A 23266-nucleotide genomic window follows, 5' to 3' on the forward strand; every position below is an offset into this window, starting at 1 on the left:
ATGCAGGGGAGACCAAGAATGACATGGGAGGGGAAAAAAGGATACCATTTTCTTTCTTCTTTTTTAAAAAAACTGTATATACTAAGAAGAGGATAACATACATTTTCTTCCCCATTCCTTACAATAACCAGAGTCTCTAGACTCCATGAAAAGCCGAGAACTGAAAACGAAATTATGTGACAAAATCCTAGAATTCAAGTGTGTAAGAGATGGAAGGGATCCTAGGGATTCTCTTAGTAGTCTAGCCTCAAGGACAATAGCAAAGTCAGGATTTGAACTCAAGTCTCTGTGCTCCCACCCTAGGCCTCTGCAGTGCCCTGTCCCCCACATTAGGTTATATCCTCTGCTTTTCCTTATAAATAACCTTACGCACATGCCTCAGGAGGGACAAAGTGGGAAGTAGTGAGCCTCAGGCAGTGTCTGAGTTCAATCTAAGGCTTAGATGCTAGAAGTGAAATTCTTAACCCATTGATTTCATTTCTACAGGAGCTGCACTGGGGCAAGGGAAGGAGGGAGGGAGGGATGCAGCATTAATGCAGCCATCTTTTGGGAACGAGATAGGCTTTGTTATTTTGTGTGATTCTAACTAGGCTGAGAATAAAATTTGGGGACTCAAATAGAAAAGAAGAAAGGACTCCCCCCCCGCCGCTACTCCTCCCCAAATCCCAATACTTTGTCTATTTCAGAGCAAATAGATCCCTGGCTAAAATGTAGGAACTGCTATGGAAAGAGATTAAAAGGAAGCAAGAGGCAGTTACTGCCTGCCTGGCTTGAAGTCTGTCTCGTTTTCCTTTGCCTTTTGCCCTTCCCTTATGCAAACCACTAATCCTCTACAAGCTGAATTTTTTCTTTGCTTTTCTGCACTTTTTTTCAGTGCTTCTGCAAGTGTTGAGGGATTAGCTGAGATAGGTTCTGTAGAGTGTTTAGGTCTGCTAAGAAGAGAATGCTGTTAAAATTAAAAACAAACAAACAACTAATTAACTGAACTTTTCTCTCCCCCCTTCTCAGATTGCCTCCTATTTGCTTTTATCTGCTGGACCTGTCATGTCCCTAAGAGAAATGTCAGCTCCTTGAGGATGTGGACTGTTTAGTTTTTCTCTTTTGAATCCTCAGGGCCTAACATGATGGCTGGCACACAGTAGGTGCTCAATAAATGTTTATTGAATTGAAGCCTGCATCTTTCTAGGTGGCACAGTGGATAGAGCAAGCATCAACTCTTCTATCAGAAATCAGGAAGACCTGATTCAGATTCAGATACTGATAAGCTGTGTGATTCTGGGTTACTTTTAGAAGTACTGGATCTACTGGGGCAGCTAGGTGGTGCCATGAATGGATAAAGTACTGGCGCTCGAGCCCAAGAGGACCAGAATTCAAATCCAACCTCAGACACTTATTAGCTTTGTGGCCCTGGGCAACTCTAATTGCCTCAAAAAAAGGAGGAAACAAACAAACAAAAAGTCAAGCGGGTGGGGAAAACTGTCCAGATTTTCAACTTTCCAAAGCCATTTTATTTGGAGTGAAAATTCGGGTCGTTTCCCCTTGCCCTCCCCTACCACCTCCCACCTCAGCCCACCCCTAGTGACCCGAACATCCATATTATTGTTTGAAAGCATTTACTATTTTTCAATCTAGGATATGGCCCCTTAAGGAAAGGAGGTAGAGAAATGAACGGCTTACTCCTGATGCTCTTCTGGAAGCTGCATTATTTAGCATGAGAGCATCTTGTGCAACATAATATATTCAGCCTAATCTCCCAGTTGTATTCAGAGTCTGATAAAACAGAATCTCAGGTCATAGAAGTATAGTACAAAGTAGAGGTTCTCAACATCAGGGCCTCCATGAATCTGGATAGGAAAAATGGTGTCTTTATTTTTATTAACCTCTAACTGAAATTTAGTATTTCTTTAAACCAAACTTCTCTCTCAGCTTCAGTTTCATCGTCTGTAAAAAAAAAAAGGGGGGGGGGTTAATTAATTACACCTACCTCACAGTGTTGCTAGAGAATCAGATAACATATATCAAGTGTTTCGCAAAACCTTAAATTGCTGTGGAAATGCTAGCTCTTGTTAAGAATTTATTTTTTTCTTAAAAAAACCATCAAAGAGTAATAATAATAAAATTTTAAAACCATCATTGCAAGAAGGGTTTCTTGCCTTCCAGACTACCAAAAGGGTCACAATAAGAAAAGTTTAAGAACTCCTGGACTGGAGGAAAGAGTAGCGTCACACTGAGTAGTTATATGACCATAGGAAGACCCTCTGGGCTTCAGTTTCCGTATCTGGAAGATGAGAGCATTTGGCTGTGTGATTGATAAGATCCCTTCAGCTCTGGCATTCTGTGACATTATGTGCTCTCCCAGGACATACGCATATTTTCTCTGAATTCAGTTCCTCTAGAAGTTGAGGTCCCAAAAAGTCATGTCAATAAGTTACATAAGGTAAGCGTCATATGACTGTGGATTTAGAACTAGAAAGGACTATAGAGGTCATCAGGGCAGCTAGGTGGTGCCATAGTGCACAGAGTTCTGGGCCTGAGGTCAGAAAGACTCATCTTCCTGAGTTCAAATCTGGCCTCAAATACTTATTAGCTATGTGACCCTGGGCAAATCGCTTAAACATGTTTGACTCAGTTTCCCTATCTGTCAAATGAGCTGGGGAAGAAAATGGCAAACCACTCCAGTATCTTTGCCAAGAAAGTCACAAATGTGGTCACAAAGAGGCAGACACAACTGCAATGACTGAACAACGAAAATAGAAGTCATCTAGTTGAGTTCTCTCATTTTATTGATCAAAAAAACTGAGCCCCAGATGGGTGAGATGACTTGCCTAAGGTCGCCGGATACTGAGTGGTGGGAACTGTGTCACAAAGGTACATTTCATTGCACGCAGTCTCCCCGCCTTGTTTCCCATCTAATCCTGGAGAATAGAAATTACATACACATCCTTCTGGGAAGACACAGAGCCACTGAAACTGAGCTGGGGACAGTAGAGTAGCCATTTACCATGCGGGGACTCTCCTCCCAAGGTGTTTTGGTCCCAAGGTGGCTGCCTGTTCACCTTTTCCCCTCTTGCCTTTAGCTGTCTGGCATACCTGGGTTCTTCCTTTGCTCATCTTCTTCCTCCCTCCCTTTCCCAGTGTCTATCAGCTGGTCGTCAAGGAGGAGAGACTTCAGAAGGCTCGGAGGGCCGCAGACATCATCGAGTGCTTCTCAGTGCCTGTGAGCTACAAGAATGCTTCCAGCCTGGATTCTCTACACTATTTTGCAGCTGAATTGAAGCCTGTCAACCTGCCAGTTACACAGCCATTCACGGTGGGGGACAACAAAACCTACAATGGCTATTGGAATGCTCCTCTCTCACCCTTGAAGAGTTACAGCATCTACTTCCAGGCTTTGAGCAAAGCCAATGGAGTGAGTATGGGAAAGGAGAGACCAACCTTTCCAGTCTTTTCCATTTTCAAAATCATTAAGCTGATTGTTGGTCCCAGGAAGGCCAAGGAGAGAAGGTTCACCTCCCTCAGTAGCAACTTCCCTCCAACCTCAGAAGTGTCCCAGGACTTTCAGTGAGAGGGTCAGAAGGCATCTGGGTGGGCCTTGGCCATGGGGTCAGTATTCCCTGGATGATAAAAGTGGGTTTTCAGAGTGGCTGCTTTGCAGATGTAAGAAAGCATGAGATTGGAACTGCGGCCATGAGTGAACTGTCTTGTTCCTTGTTTTGTCAGAGTCCATTGCAAATTCGTTATGACAAGGGGGTCATCAATAGATTAAGATATCAAGAACCTATGATTTTGCTAGTGTGTTCCTCCACAGATGCAGAACACAACCTGTCTATAGCTTGTAGTTTTAGAAGTGGCCTGAGACTCAGAGAGGTTGTGACTTACTGATGGTCACACAGCCAGTGAGTATCAGAATATGTGAACCTTGCTAATTCTGATTATAAGTCCAGTACTCTGATAATTGTTTGTAAGGGCAATATCAGGTAGAAGAAATATCTGATAAATGAAATCAACAATTCAAGGAACCATGATTCTATGAACATGAACACTCCTGATGCATATTATAGTAAGTATCTATGCCATATTAGATGATCTTTATTGAGTCTTGGTGGCCCTTGGCTCAGGAACGAGAGAACCTGGGTTCAAGTCCTCCCTGTGCCTCATCTTGACTATTACTGTCATACTATCTGTGTAACCTTGGGCAAGTCACTGGTTGGACTGAATGGCCGCTGAGGTTTCTTCTGTCTCTAGGAGGTTCTTAATGAATTGATTGAGTAGGCTGTTGTTTGTTTGTTTCACTTGTGTCCAAATCTCTGTGACCCCATTTGGAGTTTTCTTGGCAAAAATACTGGAGCAGTTTGCCATTCCCTTCCTTCTCCAGCTCATTTTCTGAATAAGGAAACTGAGGAAAACAGGGTTATGTGACTTGACCAGGGTTGCATAGCTAGTAAGTGTCTGAGACTGGATTTGAACTAAGATCTTCCAGATTCAATGGATAGAATATTTCTTAAGCACTTATTATGTGCCAGGCACATTTCCTGCCCCCAAGGAGTTTACATGCTGTTGGGGGGAAGCTGAAAAGGAGGGGAGTACCACCCAAGTGTGGCATGGAATGGCCTGGGAAGTGACATGGAGCATAATAAGACAAAATTACACCTCTCAGAACACAAGGATCCAGGGTCAGAGTTGAGATTATTGGTGAGGAGGAGGTGGAGGTCGTGGCCCAAGTAGAGAAAGCATGGCTCAGGGCAGACAAGGTGGTGATACCTGATTAATGTTTAGCACCTCGGGCACAATGCGATGACATGCCTCTGTGAAGCTAGGCTGGTCCTGTGAAGACAGATAAATGGCTAGTGTTTCACTGGCTCTGTCTAGCTGGCCAGTATTTATTTTATTTACACCAAAGGGCCTCAGTACAGGAAAGGATGCGCTCACATTTAAGTCTCAAACTGCATTGTCATTGTCTTGGCTCTGATGGTTATTGCCCACTTAAATAAACCTCTTCCTGAATGGATTCTGCCTACCAGCCAAGTAGCCAGAAAGTGTGCTTCCACCTAGGTTTCCATCTTGTCAGTGTCCCTCCTGTAGGGAGGGACTAGATGAGCTACTCACTCCAGATGGGTTCTGACCAGCACAAAGAACAGGGATACTATCACTTCCCCTGCTCTGATGATTCGACTGGTTAATGTGCTTTAAGGTTTTCATTCTCTTGGGGGTAAGAAACCTGTTTTTGAAGCTTCATTTCCTACCAAGAACCTGGGAATCTAAAAGGACTCCTTCCCAGATGCCTCCCTCCAGAGACCCCGGGATCTTACGTGACCTTGGTTTGCTCTGTGTTTCCTGAATGATGCTGCAAGTAGAGTTAGTTCATGGTGGCATGCAGCAGCCATGGAGTACAATCGGACGTTGTTTCTGTTCTGCTCTTCGCAGAGTGAGCTCTGCTAGTCTACTGTTCTCTTCTCTTTTACCATTAGCCACCATTGTTAAGTTGAAAAGAGCATAATTAACAGTTGGATACAAAACAAGTGTGGCAAATTAATATAAAATTGGCACCAGAGATCACTCTTGTTGGGCAATGCTATTTTCTGCTCTGTTGTGTGTGGAAAAGACTTAGGATCAAAGATTTGGAGTCAGAGGGGGCTTTACAGATCATGGAATCACAGTATTTCAGACAAGGGAAAAAACTTCAAGCACCATCCAGGTCCAACCCAAACATAATAAAAGTGCCTATCTATAGAGTACCCAACAAGCAGTCATCCAGACTTTGCTTAAAGAGATAGCGTGAGGGGGAACCCACTCCTTCCTGAGGTGGCTCATTTCACTTTGAGAGAGTTCTGATTTTTAGGAAGTTTGCCATTACATCAATCCAGAATTTACCTCTTTTCACATTGCTTCCTTTCACACCCTTTGCTGTCCATCCAGGCTGGCCTTCTTGCTACCCTTCACTCTTGGTATTCCATCTTCCACCTCCATTTCTTTGCACAAGTTGCCCACCAGGTTTGGAATGTACTCCGTTCTCACTTCCACCTCTTAGCATACTTAGGTTTCATCAAAAATCACCAACATCAGCCCATTTCTGATCTGTCCAGCTGATGGGCCACCTTCCCCACCCCCCAAAAAAATTACTTATTGTTTCACAGGTGATACTGACTATAGACAGGTGTTAGACAGGAGACACAGGAGGGCTGCTAGCAGGTATTCTGGCACGGGTTCACTCTTGATCCAGGCAGACAGGAACAGAGACACAATAAGGGGCTAAATAAGCTTGATTTATTCTAGTCTAGTCTTCTCAAAGGGCTTTGCTGGTAATGAGAGCACCAACTCCTATAGCTTCCCTAATCACTCCTTGAAGGGGTGGGCAAGAATACAGTAGGAGCTACAACTCCTACAGGTCCCCTACACCTCAGTGGGGGCCGGTTGAGGCAAGCACACAGATTCCCTCCAAGCCTTGATGGGGGTAGATTAAGACAGGCACAGCATTCCAGGTTGTGCATTCAGATTCCCCTAAGGGTTCCCTCTTTACTGACCAGTGCCCACTTGATTTATAGGGCAACAGACAAAGAAGGCATTTTGCCAACATTAAGCTCACAGGTTAACTTTAGCGATATCAACATTCAGCACAAGCATAGTAAATACTACATTATGTCATCCCCATATCTCACTGCGCAGTCACAATTGGAATTGTTTACTACCAGGATCCTGGGAAATTATATCTAGGATCTTTGAAAGTACAATTTAAAAAGATTAACAAAATCCTCCTTACTTACACTTGTATTTGTATGTTTACATTTTATATATACTTTCATAGAGAGATATGTTATATAGAGATAGGTTACAGAGATAGATTATCCCTGCCTCCAACCCAAAGGGAATGCAAGCTCTCTGAGGGTGTGGAGCATTTCATTTTTATCTTTGTATTCTTAGGGCCTAACACAGATGATGTACTAAATGAATGCTTTATTAGCTGCTCACAACTGATAACTGTTGTTCATAGTTACTAGATCTTCTGAGAGCAAATCATAATATATCTAATTTCTCTTCCAGGTGACAGTTCTTCTATTACTTGAGGACAGCTATTATGTGCCCCCTAACTCTTCCAAAGGCTAAATGTCCCAAGTTCCACCCCAGATTTTTATAGGGCATGGACTCCAAGTCTTTCATCACTTTGGTTGCTCTCTTCTGGGTGTTATTTGGCTTATCAAAGACAAGATCACCTTATTAATGACTAGCTCTTATGATCCAATCTCATTTTACAGACGAGGAAACTAAGGCAGGAAGGGGTCTTGGGTCACATGGGTAGTAAGTGGAAGAGCTGGGATCTGAATCCAGGTGCTCTGATTGGAAATCCAGCGGTCTTTCTCTTGCTTACCATTCCACTAATATGGCATAAAGCTGATCCATTTAAAAGGCCTCCGTCAGACATAAGTAAAAAAAAAAAGAAAACTGCGAAATGAGAAGGTCATTTTTATTTTTCTTTTCCTCTTCTTTTTGAACTTCTGAACTAGCATATTTTCCTTTTAAAAGAGCTATTGAAAGGCCTAGGATGTGTTTGTTGAAAGGGGTCATTGTGTTTGGAGAACAGCTGTTTTGGATTAAATTAGAGAAAATTCTAAGCCACAGAATTTTTGCAAAGGAGTCAGATTTAGTTACTTTTAAGCACTTGCTGCTGACAAAATGTTTCCTAATAGAGGTGCATCCTGACCTGCTCAGGAACTAGATGTTTAGACGACATGAGTAAAGACTTGAGGGACAGGAACACCATCTGCTTGTGGATGAAGAGGAAAGAGACTGTATTTTTTTCAGAGGAAAGAACTGGAAGGACAGGAAGAAGTTACAGGGAGGCTAAGTTTAGCCTAGCTCTGCTGCTTCAGCCCCGTGTGACCCTGGGTGAGTTATGGAACCTTTATGGGCCATGGTTCCCTCATCTTTTCCTTATAGACCGATGAGAGTCATTTCTCACATCAGCAGCATTTGAAAGATGTTGGCCAATTGAAAAATGTCAAGAAAAGAGGACTAGCAGTTTGGTAAGGGGACTCAAAACCACAGCAAACATGGATGTGGATAGTTGACCTGAACAAAAGAAGAGTTAGGAGAGACATGATCACTGTCTGCTTCTATCTGAAGAAGTGGGAGGGAGGCAGGGAGTTCAATTGACTCCCCATTTCTCCAGAGGAGAGAACTAGTGATAATGATAGGGGAAAGTTATAGGGAAGAGACCTTGTTTCCGTAAAAGGAAGGAACAATCAACAATATCCAGTAATAGAATGGGGGTATGTTATTTGGTGATATTCCTTTATCACTGGAAGTATTCAAGCAGAGGCTGAATGACCATTGAAGGCAGCTAGAGTAGCATCAGAATACCAGGATTCTCCCTTTTTCCCATTCCTAAGTTACTGGTTTCTTTAACCTATTCCTTTTCTTTCTCCAGCCCTCAGTCTTCTTTTTTTTTTTCTCCATATACCTAATATTCTTTTTTTACTCTTCCCTTTCACTCTTTTCCTTTTTTTTCTTTTTCCCAACTTTTCCTTCTCTTTTTTTACTCTTCCCTTTCACTCTTACTTTTCCTTTTTTCTTTTTCCCTACTTTTCCTCCTCCTTTTTTTATTCTTCCCTTTCACTCTTTCTTTTCCCCTTTTCTCCTTCCCTATTTTTCTTTCTCTTCCTAAAGCCTGACTTGTCCACAAAAAAAGAAGATAGGTGATAGGCCATGCCATCATTCACCCACATTGCTATTAAATGATTGCCGCCTTAGAGTATTGTTTCTAGGACCATATATCTCCATCTGAAAAGGACCTCAGAGACCATCACCATCTAGTGCAACATGAACCCCACCCTTCATTTCATGAGAAAGCAGAGGCTCACAGAGGTCAAGTGACTTTACCCGAGATTATATTGGTAATGTCAAAGGAAGGATTTGAACCCGGGCCCTCTAATTGCAGAAGTAATACTCTTTCCATTATACTAACAAATCCCCTGGAAAAAAACCAAATACCAGAAGTTATACAATTGGCCATTATCACATCGTTGGCTATTTCATCCTGGGTCTTTCCCCCAGCAAAGCCCTACCCTTGAGCTTCCTCATGCCGTGAAGCTGACCTGAGGCCCCCAAAGGCAAAAGATAACCTCTGGTATCCTACACTCAGCTGGAAATGCTTAATTAATTTTTGTCAGCTAAACCAAGCGTGAATTTCAGTTGCTGTTAAACAGAGGAAGAGCTGCCAGTTTCCTCATTGAAAATAGAATTTAAGTTTGTTCGAATCTGTTGTTACTGCGTGGGGAGTGAGGTGAAATTCCTGAACCAAAATAGCCTTAGTCGTTGAAGCAGAAAAATGTCACATAGGATTTGGAACTGGAAGGGATCGCTAAGATCATCACATTTCACCTCCTTATTTTATAGGATTGAGGGAAATACTATATGTAAAGCACTTTTCAAATCTTAAAGTGCTATGTAAACGAGAGCTATTATTATTACAGATAAGGAAAGTAAAGCCCCCAGAGGGACAATTGCTTGCCAAAGAACACTCAAGTGTTGAGGACCAGAATTTGAACCCAGGTCTTCTTGTAACAGGAAGCTGGTGGCAAAGGCTAGGATGGGTGTCAGATGAGAACAAAGAAGTATCAATGTGCAGACTGCAGAGTCTAGAGAGGTAGAAGGGATCCCAGACTTGGTGTGGGAAAGGAGTCCTCCAGCTAGTAAGTCAGGGCCTCATAAAGTAGATTAGCCTCATTTAGGTATCCAAGCTAGCAGCTGCTGCCATTTTCCAATCATCACCATGGCCACCATTCTACTGTTTGCATGCTTCCTGGCTTCTACCTGTTTGCCTCAGTTTCTTCATCTATAAAATGAGCCGGAGAAGGAAATGGAAAACTACTCCAGTATCCTTGCTAAGAAAATCCCAAATAGGGTCATGAAGAGTCGGACACGATGGAAATGACTGAACAGCAAGGCTTCCAGCCGTAGCCACGAACAACCACATGACTGTAATTTCCCTGCTCATGGACTTTTCCATCAGCTTCCCCTTTGCCCCTTCCTTACCCAGTACCCAGTAATCTCAAGACTTCAAATAATGTTGGGGAGTCTCATGTGGCTAGAGACTAGGGAAACTGCTTTCCCAGTCCTTTCCATATTCTCTTTCCTATAACAGGCCAAGCAGAAATGAGGTCGGCCAAGAGAGAGGCTTCCTTGTGCCTACTCTGCTGGCTGGCACTATAAGAATCTTAGATCTATAAGTGGAGGACACCGCAGAAGTCATCTAGTCCACCAGATCAGAATGCTAAGGCACAGAGTTTAAATGATTTGCCCAAAGTCTGATCTTGGGTATGTTACAGAGCCAGGGATTCAAATTCAAGTCACGTGACTTCACGCCCTCTATTCTTTCCCGTTCCATGCAACTTCTCTGTACCATCCTGTCTTCTTTCAGAGGACCACCTCCTTGCTTTCTGTTTGCCCTGGAGACAAGTTAGGTCAGACTAACTTTATTTCCCTTTGTTTCCCTGGGGAACAGCTAGTTCTAGTAGCATAAGGGAATAGTACAGATATAGTATGGTTAAGTTTCAGCAAAGCTGTTTAAAACTTTCATGCTATACTGTTGGATAAGATGGAAAGACATGAATAAGGTGATAGGTCAAGTAAGATTTGGAATTGCCTCAACAACAGCCCAAAGAATTGTCATCGATGGGTCAATGTCAGCTCAAATGGAAACCTCTCAGAGAGACTACTACTGATCTGCCTTTGGCACTTCATGGTTGAATATTTATATCAATGACTTAGATGACATCATAGATGGCACTTAACTGTAAAGTGGACATACAACACAAAGCTTGGCAAGATAGCACACTAAATGATGGGGCCTGGTTCCAAAAAGCTCTTCATAGGCTCAAATGAGGGATAAAATTAGATAAAACAAAATTTAGTAGGGATCAGTGAAAATGTCTACACTTAGTACTCAAGTGAAAGTTAGTAGAGGCTTAGCTAGATAACTATTCCTGTGAAAAAAATATTTGAGTGTTTTAGTAAACTGCAAATTCAGTAGGAGTCAAGAGTATTTGGCATGGTAGCCCCCCAAAATTATTCTATCCTAGGTTATTTTAAAAGAGATATAGATACCATCTAGAACACAAGAGGCAGTAGTCCTGCTGTACTCTGCCCTGATCAGACCATATCTGGAATTCTGTGTTAAGTTCTAGATACCATATTTCAGAAAAGCCATAAACCATCTGGGTCATATACAGAACGTGATGACTAGGATGTTCAGAGGGCTGCAGAACATATCTAGATGATCTGTTGAAAACTGGGAATGTTTAGCTTGGAGAAGAGAATATTTAGAGATGTGATCTCTGTCTTCAAGTATTCAAAGATCTAACATGCAAAAGAGGGATTAAACTTGATCTCCTTGGCCCTGTAGGACAAAACTGCAAACAGCGAATGAAAGTTACCAAGAGACCAATCTCAGCTTGTGTGAGGAAAGACGTCTAGTCATTAATATTCTCCAAAAGTGGAATGGTTTGCCTTGGGAAATAATGGGTTCCTTCCAATTAGAGGCCAGATGACCACTTGTTGGAAAAGTTGTGAAAGGAATTTTTGTTCAGGTATGGTTGGTCTAGGGCTGGGCCACACTTGAGGATCTAGAGGGCCACATGGCTGCCTCCAAAGTCCTTCAGCTCTAGCCTAATGTTGAGGAACAAAGGTTTATAATCTGGGGTCTGTGAATTTGTTTGACTTTTTCTGCCAGAATGATAAAGGGATTCATAACACAAAAGAAGCCCCTGGTTTAGATCAAGGGAGCTCATAGGGCTGGAGCATGATAAATGTATTTATGCTATCATCTAAATTAATGACATAAATGCTGATCAGCATGGAGCCAGAGACGGAGCACTAGTGCTCTCCATTTAAAAGTCTTCTTTCAAGCTGACATTGACACATTAATGACTACTCTTTGGGTATGGCCATTCAGCTAGTTCCAAAACCCCTTACTTGTACTATCATCTTGCTCATGTCTTTCAGTTTTAGCCACAAGCACAGCATGAGAGATTTTGTCAAATGCTTTCTTGAAATCTAAGCTTATCATATCTATATTATTCCCTTGACCAACTAGTCTAGTTGCCCTGGAAGGAAAGGGGTTATAAGGTTAATCAGGTATTCTATTTTAGGCTGGACCTTGGTCATCCAGAGAAGGGTCACTAGGATGATGAGAGACCCGTGTTAATTTCAAGGACTAGAGTCCTTGTCCAAGGACAAGCATATCTTATCTGTGCTCCTGGGCCAGCAGGGTTCATTGTTAAGCCTCCTGGTACTGAATGTACTGCTGGGTTAGGAAGCCAGCTTGGAAGGGATTTCTCATCCACAGAGCCAGTGCACTGACTGGTCAGGAACTGACTTTTGTCTTTCTTTGCATCCCCCAGTGCCTGGCAACTAGTAGGCATTTAATAAATGTTTTTTTTTAACTCGCTCACTCACTCTATATGCTTCTTCCTCAGCAATGCCTCCTCCTAGGGACTGGAGGGGAGGATCAGGATTGGGTGCTGTAGCAGCCTCCTAAGGTCTAGGTCCAGACTCTCTGGGCCTGATTGTCCTCTGCATACTCAAAGCCAATTTTACTTAGGGCACCAGAATTCCTAGCTCTACAGAAGGGCACCTGATCTGTCTGACCCAGAAAAATTAAAAATGTCTAGTTTGATTTTGACTTTATGAGCCATGCATAGTGATGGGAGGGATGGGGAATCCCACTGGATTTGGAATCAGAGAACCTGGCTTTTGCATCTCAGATCTGCCACTTACTCCTTGTGTGATCTCCTGAGCAAGTCCCTCCCCTTCTCTCAACTTCCCTCACCTCATGTATAAAGCAAAGGGCTCAGACTCGGTGACCTCCAAGCTCCCATTTAATACTAACTCTGATCCTCATCTTCCTAATTCTCGTAGCACTAGAGCTCTGCCTACTGGGGGTATGGGCTTACAGTAGAAATAGTGGATCCTCTCTTCTTTAACAAGAAGCTTCTGTTCTCCTCTAATCTTGGCACACCTGCTTGCAGGGAGAAGTGACATCTACAAATACTGATGATCTATACTAATAACAATTACCATAATAAATTGCCCCTTGATTACATCTGTCACCTGAGGATTTAAAATACTTTACAAACACCAATTAGTAATTACAGCTCAAAGGCTTTGCTAACTGGGAAACAAGTATCATCAAGGCCTCATTAGAGCTGAGTGGAGGGGCCACAAGGGGCATCAGGGACTTCCCCAGCATCCTGAAACCCATCTAGGCATGTGAACTTGGATTCCAAACTCCTGATTTAAGTGCTAGGCCCTTCTCAAGAATAGTCAAAGGCAGCTTGGTATACTGGAAAGAGCTCTGATTCTTACTGCCTGTGTGATTTTAGGCTATTCACTTAACCGCCCTGTGCCTCACTTTCCTCTTCTGTAAAATGAAGGAGTTTGGATTAGATTGTTTCTGAGCTCTATATCTCTGATTCTATGAATGTGTCTAGTTAAAGATATTCTTTGGCCTGCTTTTCTGTGCCGGCAAGGCCATGTGGTTGAATGATCTGTCATCCTTCTTTTTACACTTACAAAGGACCTATCTTTATAGCTCTAACTGAATTATAGAATATCAGAATTAGACTACATGATCAGTCACCTTATTTGAACCCTTCACCAAGTATACAGCGAAGTTCAGGCAAAAGAGGCTCCTGTGACCTGTTCAAGGTCACACAGTGAGTTATTAGCAGAGAGAGGATTCCTGACCCACAGTACTATGATCTGTCATCCATAAATGTGTTTTTAAAGTCAGGGCACATAAACTTGGGGTGTTAAGCTCCTGGCATTCGACACTTTATGGTGGATATAGTGCTGAATTTGGTGTCTAGAAGACATAGGTCCAAATTCCTCCTCTGACATTAACTATATCGTTGTTATCCCATTTGGGATTTTCTTGGAAGAAATACTGGAGTGGTTTGTCATTTCCTTCTCTAGCTCATTTTACAGATGAGGAAACTGAGGCAAACAGGGTTAAGTGACTTGCCCAGGGTCACACAGTATGTGTCTGAGGCCAGATTTGAACTCACAAAGATGAGTCTTCCTGACTCCAGACCCAGCACTGCATCACCTCACTGCTCTTTAGCTATGTTACCATGGAGTAAATGAATCAATCTCTCTGACTTACACTAAAGGTATTATATCCCTATATTACAGATAAGCAACAGTATGACATAAAGAACACTGGTCTCTGAATACAAGGACAGCCTGTGTACACATTACACCTGTAATTCATACTCCTTCCTCTATGATCCCAGATAAGACTCAACCTTTTGTTTCTCCCAACAGATTCTTTAAGACTAAGTTACAGAACACTTGGCTACCAACATGGCTAAAGACATTTTCTTCATAGAGTAGTTCCCTAAACTGATGGGAAAAAATAAGCATCCTCCCTTCTCAAATGAGATAATATTCATAAAACAAACATTTAAACACAATACCAGCATCAGTGATTGTTATCTCCTGTTTCGTTAGTCTTGCCGCCACAGTGCCTAGCACAAGTCTCTTTGTCCCCTCATAGCTATTGTCACTTGATTGAGTGTTTGTCTCCTGAGATTCATTCCAGACCTGGGGACAAACACCATCCTCAGATGAGATCCTGACATAGATAACAGACTGTCTGCCCTTTGGCTTCCTGTAACCTTTTTCAGATGTTGATGGAACATCTCAGTCTTCTAAGCATGTGAGAGAAAGTAAGTGAGAATTTGAATGCTGGTCTGTTGCCATCGCCCAAGGAAAAGCATCTCTCATTCACTGTCCCTAAATGATGAGCCTGCCATGTTAAATGGCTCTAATAATTTGGGGCCACAAAGTCACTCGGCGCCAGTGACAAGGTGTCCCATTGGTGACTTCCAGATTTCTCAAGCTCCATTTACAAGTCAAAACAGGATTTTTTTAAAATCACAATCTGCTCAGCCTGCTTTCTGGAAATAAAGCTGTTCTTTATTATTGCCACATAACAGGGCACACAGCACAACTTCTGAAATCTAGCCTCAGCTAGCAATTTGGGGCAGCAGCAAAGCTGCAAAGTCTGCCATTTTACTAACAGTTCTCTGTTAAGAAACTAGAGAAAAGGGAAGTCAGAGCAAAGCAGATGTGGATGGAACTGGGAATGTGAGCATGGTCTCCATGTCTCGACAGAGAATCATAGAACACTATAGATTGTTAGAGGGAATGTAGATATTATTGGGGCAGCTAAGTGAAGTACTGGATAGAGCACCAAGCCTGGAGTCAGGAAGACTCATTTTCCTGAGTTCAGATCTGTCCTCAGACTTCCTAGCTGTGTGACCCTGAGCAAGTCACTTAACCCTGTTTACCTCAGTTTCCTTATCTGTAAAATGCGCTGGAGAAGGGAAAGGCAAACCAGTCCATTATCTGTGCTAGGGAAACCCCAAATGATGTCATGAAGAGTTGGACATGACTGAAAAATGACTGAGCAACAAGAAGACATCATTGAGGTCAATTCTTTCATTTTATAGGTGAGGATAAGGGACTTGTTCAAAGTCACACAAAAAGTTATAAGTAAAGCTTGAATTAGAGCCATGTCTCAATTCCCAGTTTGAGGTTCTTTTCATTCAACCATGCTACTTGAAAGCAATTGTTACTGGTGACATTTTATCAAATGGACATGGTGCAGCAGTAGGACTGTGGAGAAGGGGGAGTGGTTTCAAGTGAGATGGATTTGCTCCAGTATTTTCTGTGCTGCTGGTGCAAACATGCCATCAAAAATGATGTTTTCTTTGTTTACTTCTTGCCTCTCTTAAAGGCTGAATCCGTCTTTTTAAATGGGAGAATTTCTCTACTGGGGTAAATTGTAGAACATGAAACACCAGTCTGATGAATTACATTTTCTTCAAATTAACTGTACCATTTCCCAAACTCCAGTGCATAGATCATGCAGGTATAGCCTTTAACTTGAGGTCAGATTTTCAAAGGATCCTCATCAGAGGCACAACTAGGATTTTGCCTTAGAGGCATCAAAATTTACAAAGCACAGATATTTATATAATTATTTAGAAGATTACATAATCTTACATTTTATTACATTTCTACAGCATTTTTATTCCTGTGGCAACATAGAAACTTAATAGCGAAAATAATTGGTTAAACTAGGTAGCCACAAGGTGATATACTGCCTATCCTGGTGGTCACGGGCCAGGTGAGTACGCCTCCAACTTGGCCCTGCCTTGTTCTTTCTCAAAGAAATGAACTGCAGGAAGCAGTAGACTGGGTTCTTCCCTCCAAGATCTGGTGTTTCAGTGTCTCTGTCTCTCTACAACAATACCAGTGTTGGTGATCCTCCCTCCCCAACTTCTGTGGTTGATAGGAGGATATTTAGTGCTATTTGACCAAAGCTTCAAAATGGATGATTATAGCTGTAGACCATACTGATATATTTGAAACACAAACTGGGAAGTTATAATCATAATAATTACATTTAAATAATATTTATTAAGGTTTCACTCTATACAGATGCTGCGCTATTATATATATATACCACATATATGTGTGTGTATGTGTATATATATATGGGGGGAGAGAGAGAGAGAGAGAGAGAGAGAGAAATTAATTTCAAGTTGGGGAGAGAGAGTGAAAATAATTGAAAGATTAAGAATGGCCCCATGTAAGAGGTTGGGTCTAAGTTGTAGGTAGGGATTCCACAAGGAATTGTGGGAATTTCAAAGGAATTTCAAAGGCTTTGAAAACCTAGATGTTGGTGCTTCTCTGCTGCTCTCTCTCTCTCTCTCTCTCTCTCTCTCGTAACTATGTATGTATTGCTGTGGACAGACAGAAGCCCTGTCTGCTGATTTGTGTTATTTGCTCTGTTTATATAATTTCTGCTTGTGTTTTTTCTGAAGTTCAGGGTGCTGACTTTTTTGCCCTGAACTAAGTGAATGATATATGTATGTTTAATTAAAGTGAAATTGTAAACCCCTTAGAGTTGCTTTCCTTAGAAAAGCAGATCAAAGAACCTGTGCTAGAAGCCCTCCTACGTGCCTTAGAAATATGGTAGAATCACTAGCGTAAAGGTGCACAAGTTTACCTGAGTAAGCTTCTATAGAAGTAGGAGTTAGAATGTTGTGTGTAGAAAATATTACGCCAAGGTTACTAAAACAGAAAGTGTGGAGAGAATCATAATATGGAATGAGACTGTTGAAAGGTAAGGGGAGCCAGATTACAGAGAGCATTAAGTGGTTAGTTGAAGATTTACCATTTTATTATACATACAATAGGATGCTCTTGATGGTTTGGGAAGGCAGGGAGGAGTGACAGTCATATTTTTGTTTAAAGAATGTGATTTTCACAATTGTAGAGGATGGATTGGATAGGGGTAGGTGTCACATAAAGAAGACAATTAGTAGGTTTTGCAGTAGTCTGGGTCATTAGGTAATCTAGGTAAAGGCTGTATGAGTGGAGAGAAAGGGACTGATATGGGCAGCTAGGTGTTACAGTGGAAAGAGTGCTGGACCTGGAGTCAGGAAGGCCTGAGTTCACATCTGGCCTTGACTACTTACTAGGTATGTGGCCCTGGACAAGTCACTTGACCTCAGTTTCTTCATCTGTAAAATATAATGGAACCTGTCTACTGGGGTTGTTGTGAAGATAAGATGAAATATTTGGAAAGCATTTTACAAATCTTAAAGCACTACATAAACATTATTGTTATTAGCACTGTAGCAGAGCTGCACTCATCAAAACGCCCCGAGTGAACAGAGACAGTGGCTGAAGCAAAGGGAAGAGTCCAGAGTGACTGCAGGGTTGCAAGCCTTAGGGAGTATGGTTGTATCATCAGCAGAAATGGGGATGTTTGAAGGATAGGTTTAATCGTTTGTCCTCATTTAGTACCTTGTGAGGTAGCATGGAACCTGTTGTCCGGATACCTGCGCTTAAGTCCAACACCGACTTGCTATATGACTCAGGGCAGCTCCCTTCACCAGTGTCAGTCTGAATTTCTTCATTTGTCCAATTAGAATCGTAATTTTACATACCTGGGAGAGTTGTTGCAAGGATTACATGAGATAGTGTATATAAAGTGCTTCAAAAACCTTAAAGTACTGTGTTAGTAACAAGTATTATAATGAAATAAGCACCTTCACTTATTAACCCTAATATTCACAACAACAAACCTTTGAGGAACAGGAATTATTTTTATTCCTGTTTTATAGATAATGAAACTGAAGTTCAGAAGAATTAAATGTCTCACCCAAGGTCACCTTTGGACAGTGGTTGGTGTAGAACCTCTGGCTGTAGAGGGGGCATCTCAATGAGAGAGACATGCAGATGGACATTGGGGAAGACTCAAATTACCTTTGATTACTTACATATTAGTGGTTCCAATAAGAATAACTGAACTTTATCTCATTTAAGTAGCTGGTATCTGCAGAAGGCTTTGTATATATTATGGTATGTGTGTGTACATATATGTGTGTGTGTGAGAGAGATGTATGTGTATATATATACATACACACACACGCATATATGTATACACACACACATATATGTATACACACACACACACACACACATATATATATGTGTTTTTCTCTTCCTTGAGCCCTGCAACACCCTTGCTAAATAGGGGCTATGAGTATTATTATATTCATTTTACAGATGAAGAAGCTGAGGAAAGGAGAAGTTAAGTGAGTTGCCCATGGTTATATAATTTAAGTGTCAGAGGCAGGATCCAAACTGGAGTCCTCCTGTCTTCAATTCCACCTCTAGATCCCCTAATTCTATGATGCCCCCTTGAAGAGTAATTGAAAACTGGCATCTGCGGTGCGTTCAAGAGAATGACAAGTATAAACTATGATTTAAAATAATAATGGTAAAAAAAGAATAAACTAAACCCACCAGCCGATTAACCACATCCCTCATTTTTGTTGTTCACAGGAAACCAAAATCAACTGTGTTCGACTGGCAACTAAAGGTACGTGGGAGTGTCTGTGTTTTCCTTTCGCAGCCATTTAAGAGCAGCTGCAAACATGGGGCAAAGTACAGTCATGACACAGCCTTGCTATCATTACTGTCTCTGGACCCTCGGGCTTCTCTGCAGCCAGTCAGGAGTGGCCACAGCCTAGAAAAAGAGGTGGTTATTTTTAGTGTAGCCATTTGCATTTAGATTGCAAATCTACACACATACAAAACAACAGGCACCTACTCCTGCGTAGGAAAGAGGAGAAACTAAATCCACATGTTTACTACTTTTCTAATTCCTCAGGAAATTAGATGGATGCATTTAGCACCCGGCGGAAGCTTGGGGACCAAGGAGAAAACAAGGGGACTGAGGCCTTGCCATTTGTTCCACATCCATCTTGAAAGGGACACATGTGCCTAACTTGTTTCCTCCCAGGGCCACAGACGGTAGAGAAGAAAAAGATAAAATACCCTTTGTGGAGGAAGGGAATTGATGGGCTACAAATAAAACTGACAAAAATCACTGCCCTCGGCAGACTTTTCCACCAGAGGAAAAAAAAATGGTCCAGAGTGAAGAACACCATCAATTATCCAGGAAACACAGCATGTAGGACAATTCACTGTCCAAGGTAGACAGTTTATATTGACAGCATTAAGGAAGGAAAGAGGGTTTTTTAAGGATGTGGAAACTTCTGGGCAAATGCCTATTAGTTATTGAGTTCCTTTGGTGCTCATCTGGCTGCATCTGGATGATGGACACTGATTACTGCCATCTTTCTGCCCTGCTTGGAGTCTATGTGATTACTGGAGAATCCTCTCTGTCCCATATCAAAGGTCTCACTTAAGGGCATATCATTGTCCTTCTGAACGTGCCCCACCATGCTTGCTCTACGGTTTGTCCTCTACAGAAATTATAGAGCTGAGGATGCTGTGCCAGAGAAATGCAGTGTTACTTATAGTCCATCAACAGGAAAACTCTATCTCATCTCAGTGCTTTTTCTTCTCTTTTACTCATCTCTAACCTTCACTTTCCAGTTCATTCTCTCCTGTTCCTTACGTCTATTTTTCTCCCTTTTTTGACTTCCTCTTTTTTCTACTACATGCCCTCTCTTCCTACTGAGAGACTGGACACAGAAAAAGAGAGAAAATCCATTTGGTTGACAGGTCAGGATGGGGCCTACCAGGTGCCTGTACCACAAGATCAGACTAAGGTCTTTAACTCTTAATATTCAGAAACTTGACTTTATCTGTACACTCTTATTTTTATCAGACTCTAAGGGAATAATTCATATGAACCGAATTCAAGAGACTTTCATTTACAAAAAATATGTTAGGCAGGATGACTGGTACCTATCATCTGCAGAGAGGATTCTCCCTCCTCATGGGTGGATCCAAAATTGTGACCAGTAGAGGGCAGCTACCTTAGCTACATAATATAGGGGAATCACAAAATCATAGAATTTCAGAATTTGGAGAGACCAGTGCAATCTACTTTTAGACAGTTCTAATTATTAGGAAGTGATTCTTAATATCATGTACCAACTATATTTACCTCTTTGCCATTTCTACTTTTGTACTCTGGGGTCTAACATTTTGAATAATGTTTTTTAAATATCAGAAATTTTGTTCTCCAGAGCATGTGGGTATTGTCTTTGTGATAAATCAAGTAGTATGTTTTACAATTGAAACCTCAGGGGACAAAAGTTTCAAACTTTGTCTGGGGTTTACAGATCCTTTTCCCAGCTCTGGGCAGATTCACTCAGAAGAGAAAATCATCACTTTAAAAATTGGTCAATGAATATTTAAAGGGAGAGAGCACTAATGTTGGTGATAATATGTTATTGCCATAAGTCACATTTCTATAGTACTTTGAGGCTCATAAAATATTTCCCCCCAAACAGCCCTATGAGGTAGATAGTAGAAGTATTATTCCCCATTTTATAGATGAGAAAAGCGAATCTCAAAAAAAGGCAGTGACTTGCTGTAGCAACAGTGCTATTTGCCACTACTGTGGCTCTGTCCGATCAATAACTCCAGCACACAGGAAGGCTGCTAGCACAGGTTCTTTGATGTGCTTTTCTAAGGAAAGAAACTTTAAGGGATTTACAGTCTCACTTTAACTAAACATACATATATCATTCACTTAATTCAGGGGGAAAAGTCAACACCCTGAACTTGAGAGAAAACACAAACAGAAACTACAAGCAAAAATTATATAGACAGAGGAAAATAACACAAATCAGCAGACAGGCTTATAGCTGTCTGTCCAAGACATTACATACATAGTTACCAAAGAGAGAAGCACCAACATCTGTGTTTTTCAAAGCCAGGGGGCTCCAAAGGAATCATCTGGTCAAATCACACCACAGTCTTCCAATGAGTGAGCCCCAAGCAAAATGCTTCTTTAGGGTCAGAGGGCATCACAACCATGTGACTTAAACCCATGTGATCTAGGCCTTCCCGTGATTTAAGCAGGTCATCAAAGACTCCTGATTCAGTCAAAGACTCGTGATTGAAACAAAGGCAAGACTTAAAGACACTTAATTGCCTTAGTGCTGGGAAGCACTCCAAAACAAGACAACAAAAAGTCTCTTTACTTGCTTGATTCAAACAAAAGCAAGACTCAAAGGCACTTGATTGTCTTAGTGCTGGGAAGCACTCCAAAACAAAAGACAGCAAAAAGTATTCACCATTACACTTGCTGAAAGCTGCAATAGCTAGGGTTGACTACCTACTACCAAGCTGGAATGTAAACTTAGGTATCCTGACTATGAGACATAGGCTCTTTCCACTTAATGATTCCTTCTAACAAGCTGTGGGAAGTTCATGTTTCAGTCAACAAAGCCAGTATTGGTCATTAAATGAGAGATCTTTTCCTCTAGACACTGCTATATAAATGTTGGCACACCCTTATTCTTTGACGCTTCTCTTCTTGATGTCATGCAGAACATCCCCTTTTGTTTGGATCACATTATCTGGATGTGTTACAATTAATTAGGTAATCACTCATCTTACATACGTTATGCTTTATTTTTCTTACTAAAATTTGGAAATCACCTTGTTGAAATCTGGCAATCTTCCTGGTATTATTTTTTTTCATATTATTTCAGAGGGCAGCATTATTTAACTTGTTGTTACATTCTGCATTCTTTGAGGATACCTGCACTAACATTTGTGCTGATTCTTGTTCCGATGTTCTATTACTCTATTACCTTCCGTGGCCAAATCTCCCAATTTTTTCTCTTGTGTTTTCAATGTATTTCATTTGGAAATATACATATCATCAGCATTTCTAGGCACTTGTTGATTCACACAAATAGAACACCTCCCTTCACTCTTCCCCATTGCTGACAGTGGGTCCTTGGATCTAAGCCATGAAACTCACCAGTAGTGCCCATTAAGGAAAAAATCCTTGTCCCTCACCTGCTGTCCCTGATACCCTTCCTCTCCCAATGCCCTTATTTGATATCAATCTTCTGTCTCTGGTTCTCTATCCCTGTCAGTGATTGTAGACTCTCTGCTCTCCAAGGAAACTTTTTTTCACATACTGCGTCCCAGACATAATAGTAAATGAATGGATCATGTCATAAGCATGACAATAGAAATATGTATCAGAAGAGGTGACACAGCAGAATAAAGAGAATGATTCATTAAATAAAGGTCGGGCTTATTCATGGAAATCCACCCAAAGAGTCCACACTCAATCAGGTTCTGGTTATACACACAATGCATATGGATGTGTGGTGGTACAGTCACAGCAGTCATTGGCCATAGCATCTCAAGTGGTAAAGCTCACATTTGCAGTGATGCTTACAATAATATAAAAAACCAAAGAAATTCGTTGTACTCCGATGACACAATCACGACCAAAACCAAGTCTGTTGTGGGACTATGCATCTCAATATTGATGTTTAGAAAATAGGCATCCTTTGCTTTTTTTCTACCTCCCAGACCATATCCTTCTGCTCATGGCACTCCACTGCCTTCTTTAGTTCTATTTTACCTTTATTTCACCCTAGGTCTTCCCTTTCCTTGGTATTTTTCATCTTTCTCCAAGCATCAAATGCAATTTAGACTGAGCTCCTCCTTTTTTCACTGCCCCTTTCAGCTAGACCTTCTGTTCCCACCTTCTGTAAAGCAGGAGAAAAGAATATTGTTGAACACTTGGCCCCAAATATATGCTTGTATCTGTTCCTTCCATTTTATTTTTCTGTCCCCCGGGTGCTGAAGAAAGATCTAAAGAGAAGTCTAGGTAGGACCCAAACTCAGACAGCCAAGTTGGAGTATTTGATCTAAGAAACTTAAAAAATTCCTACCTTCC

The 23266-nt window shown here is 41.5% G+C and overlaps 1 protein-coding gene across 1 annotated transcript in view; it reads left to right on the forward strand.

Moving 5' to 3' along the window:
* The window catches only part of PTPRT (protein tyrosine phosphatase receptor type T), a 360616-nt gene that overhangs the window by 148182 nt on the left and 189168 nt on the right, over positions 1 to 23266 (forward strand). The window contains exons 6-7 of the mRNA XM_036749775.1: positions 3136 to 3409; positions 18922 to 18958. Of these exons, the coding sequence (XP_036605670.1) occupies positions 3136 to 3409; positions 18922 to 18958 (311 nt within the window). The remainder of the gene's footprint in view (positions 1 to 3135; positions 3410 to 18921; positions 18959 to 23266) is intronic.

The sequence above is a fragment of the Trichosurus vulpecula genome, chromosome 3, assembly GCF_011100635.1.
Source record: "Trichosurus vulpecula isolate mTriVul1 chromosome 3, mTriVul1.pri, whole genome shotgun sequence".
NCBI classification, from domain to species: Eukaryota; Metazoa; Chordata; class Mammalia; order Diprotodontia; family Phalangeridae; genus Trichosurus; species Trichosurus vulpecula.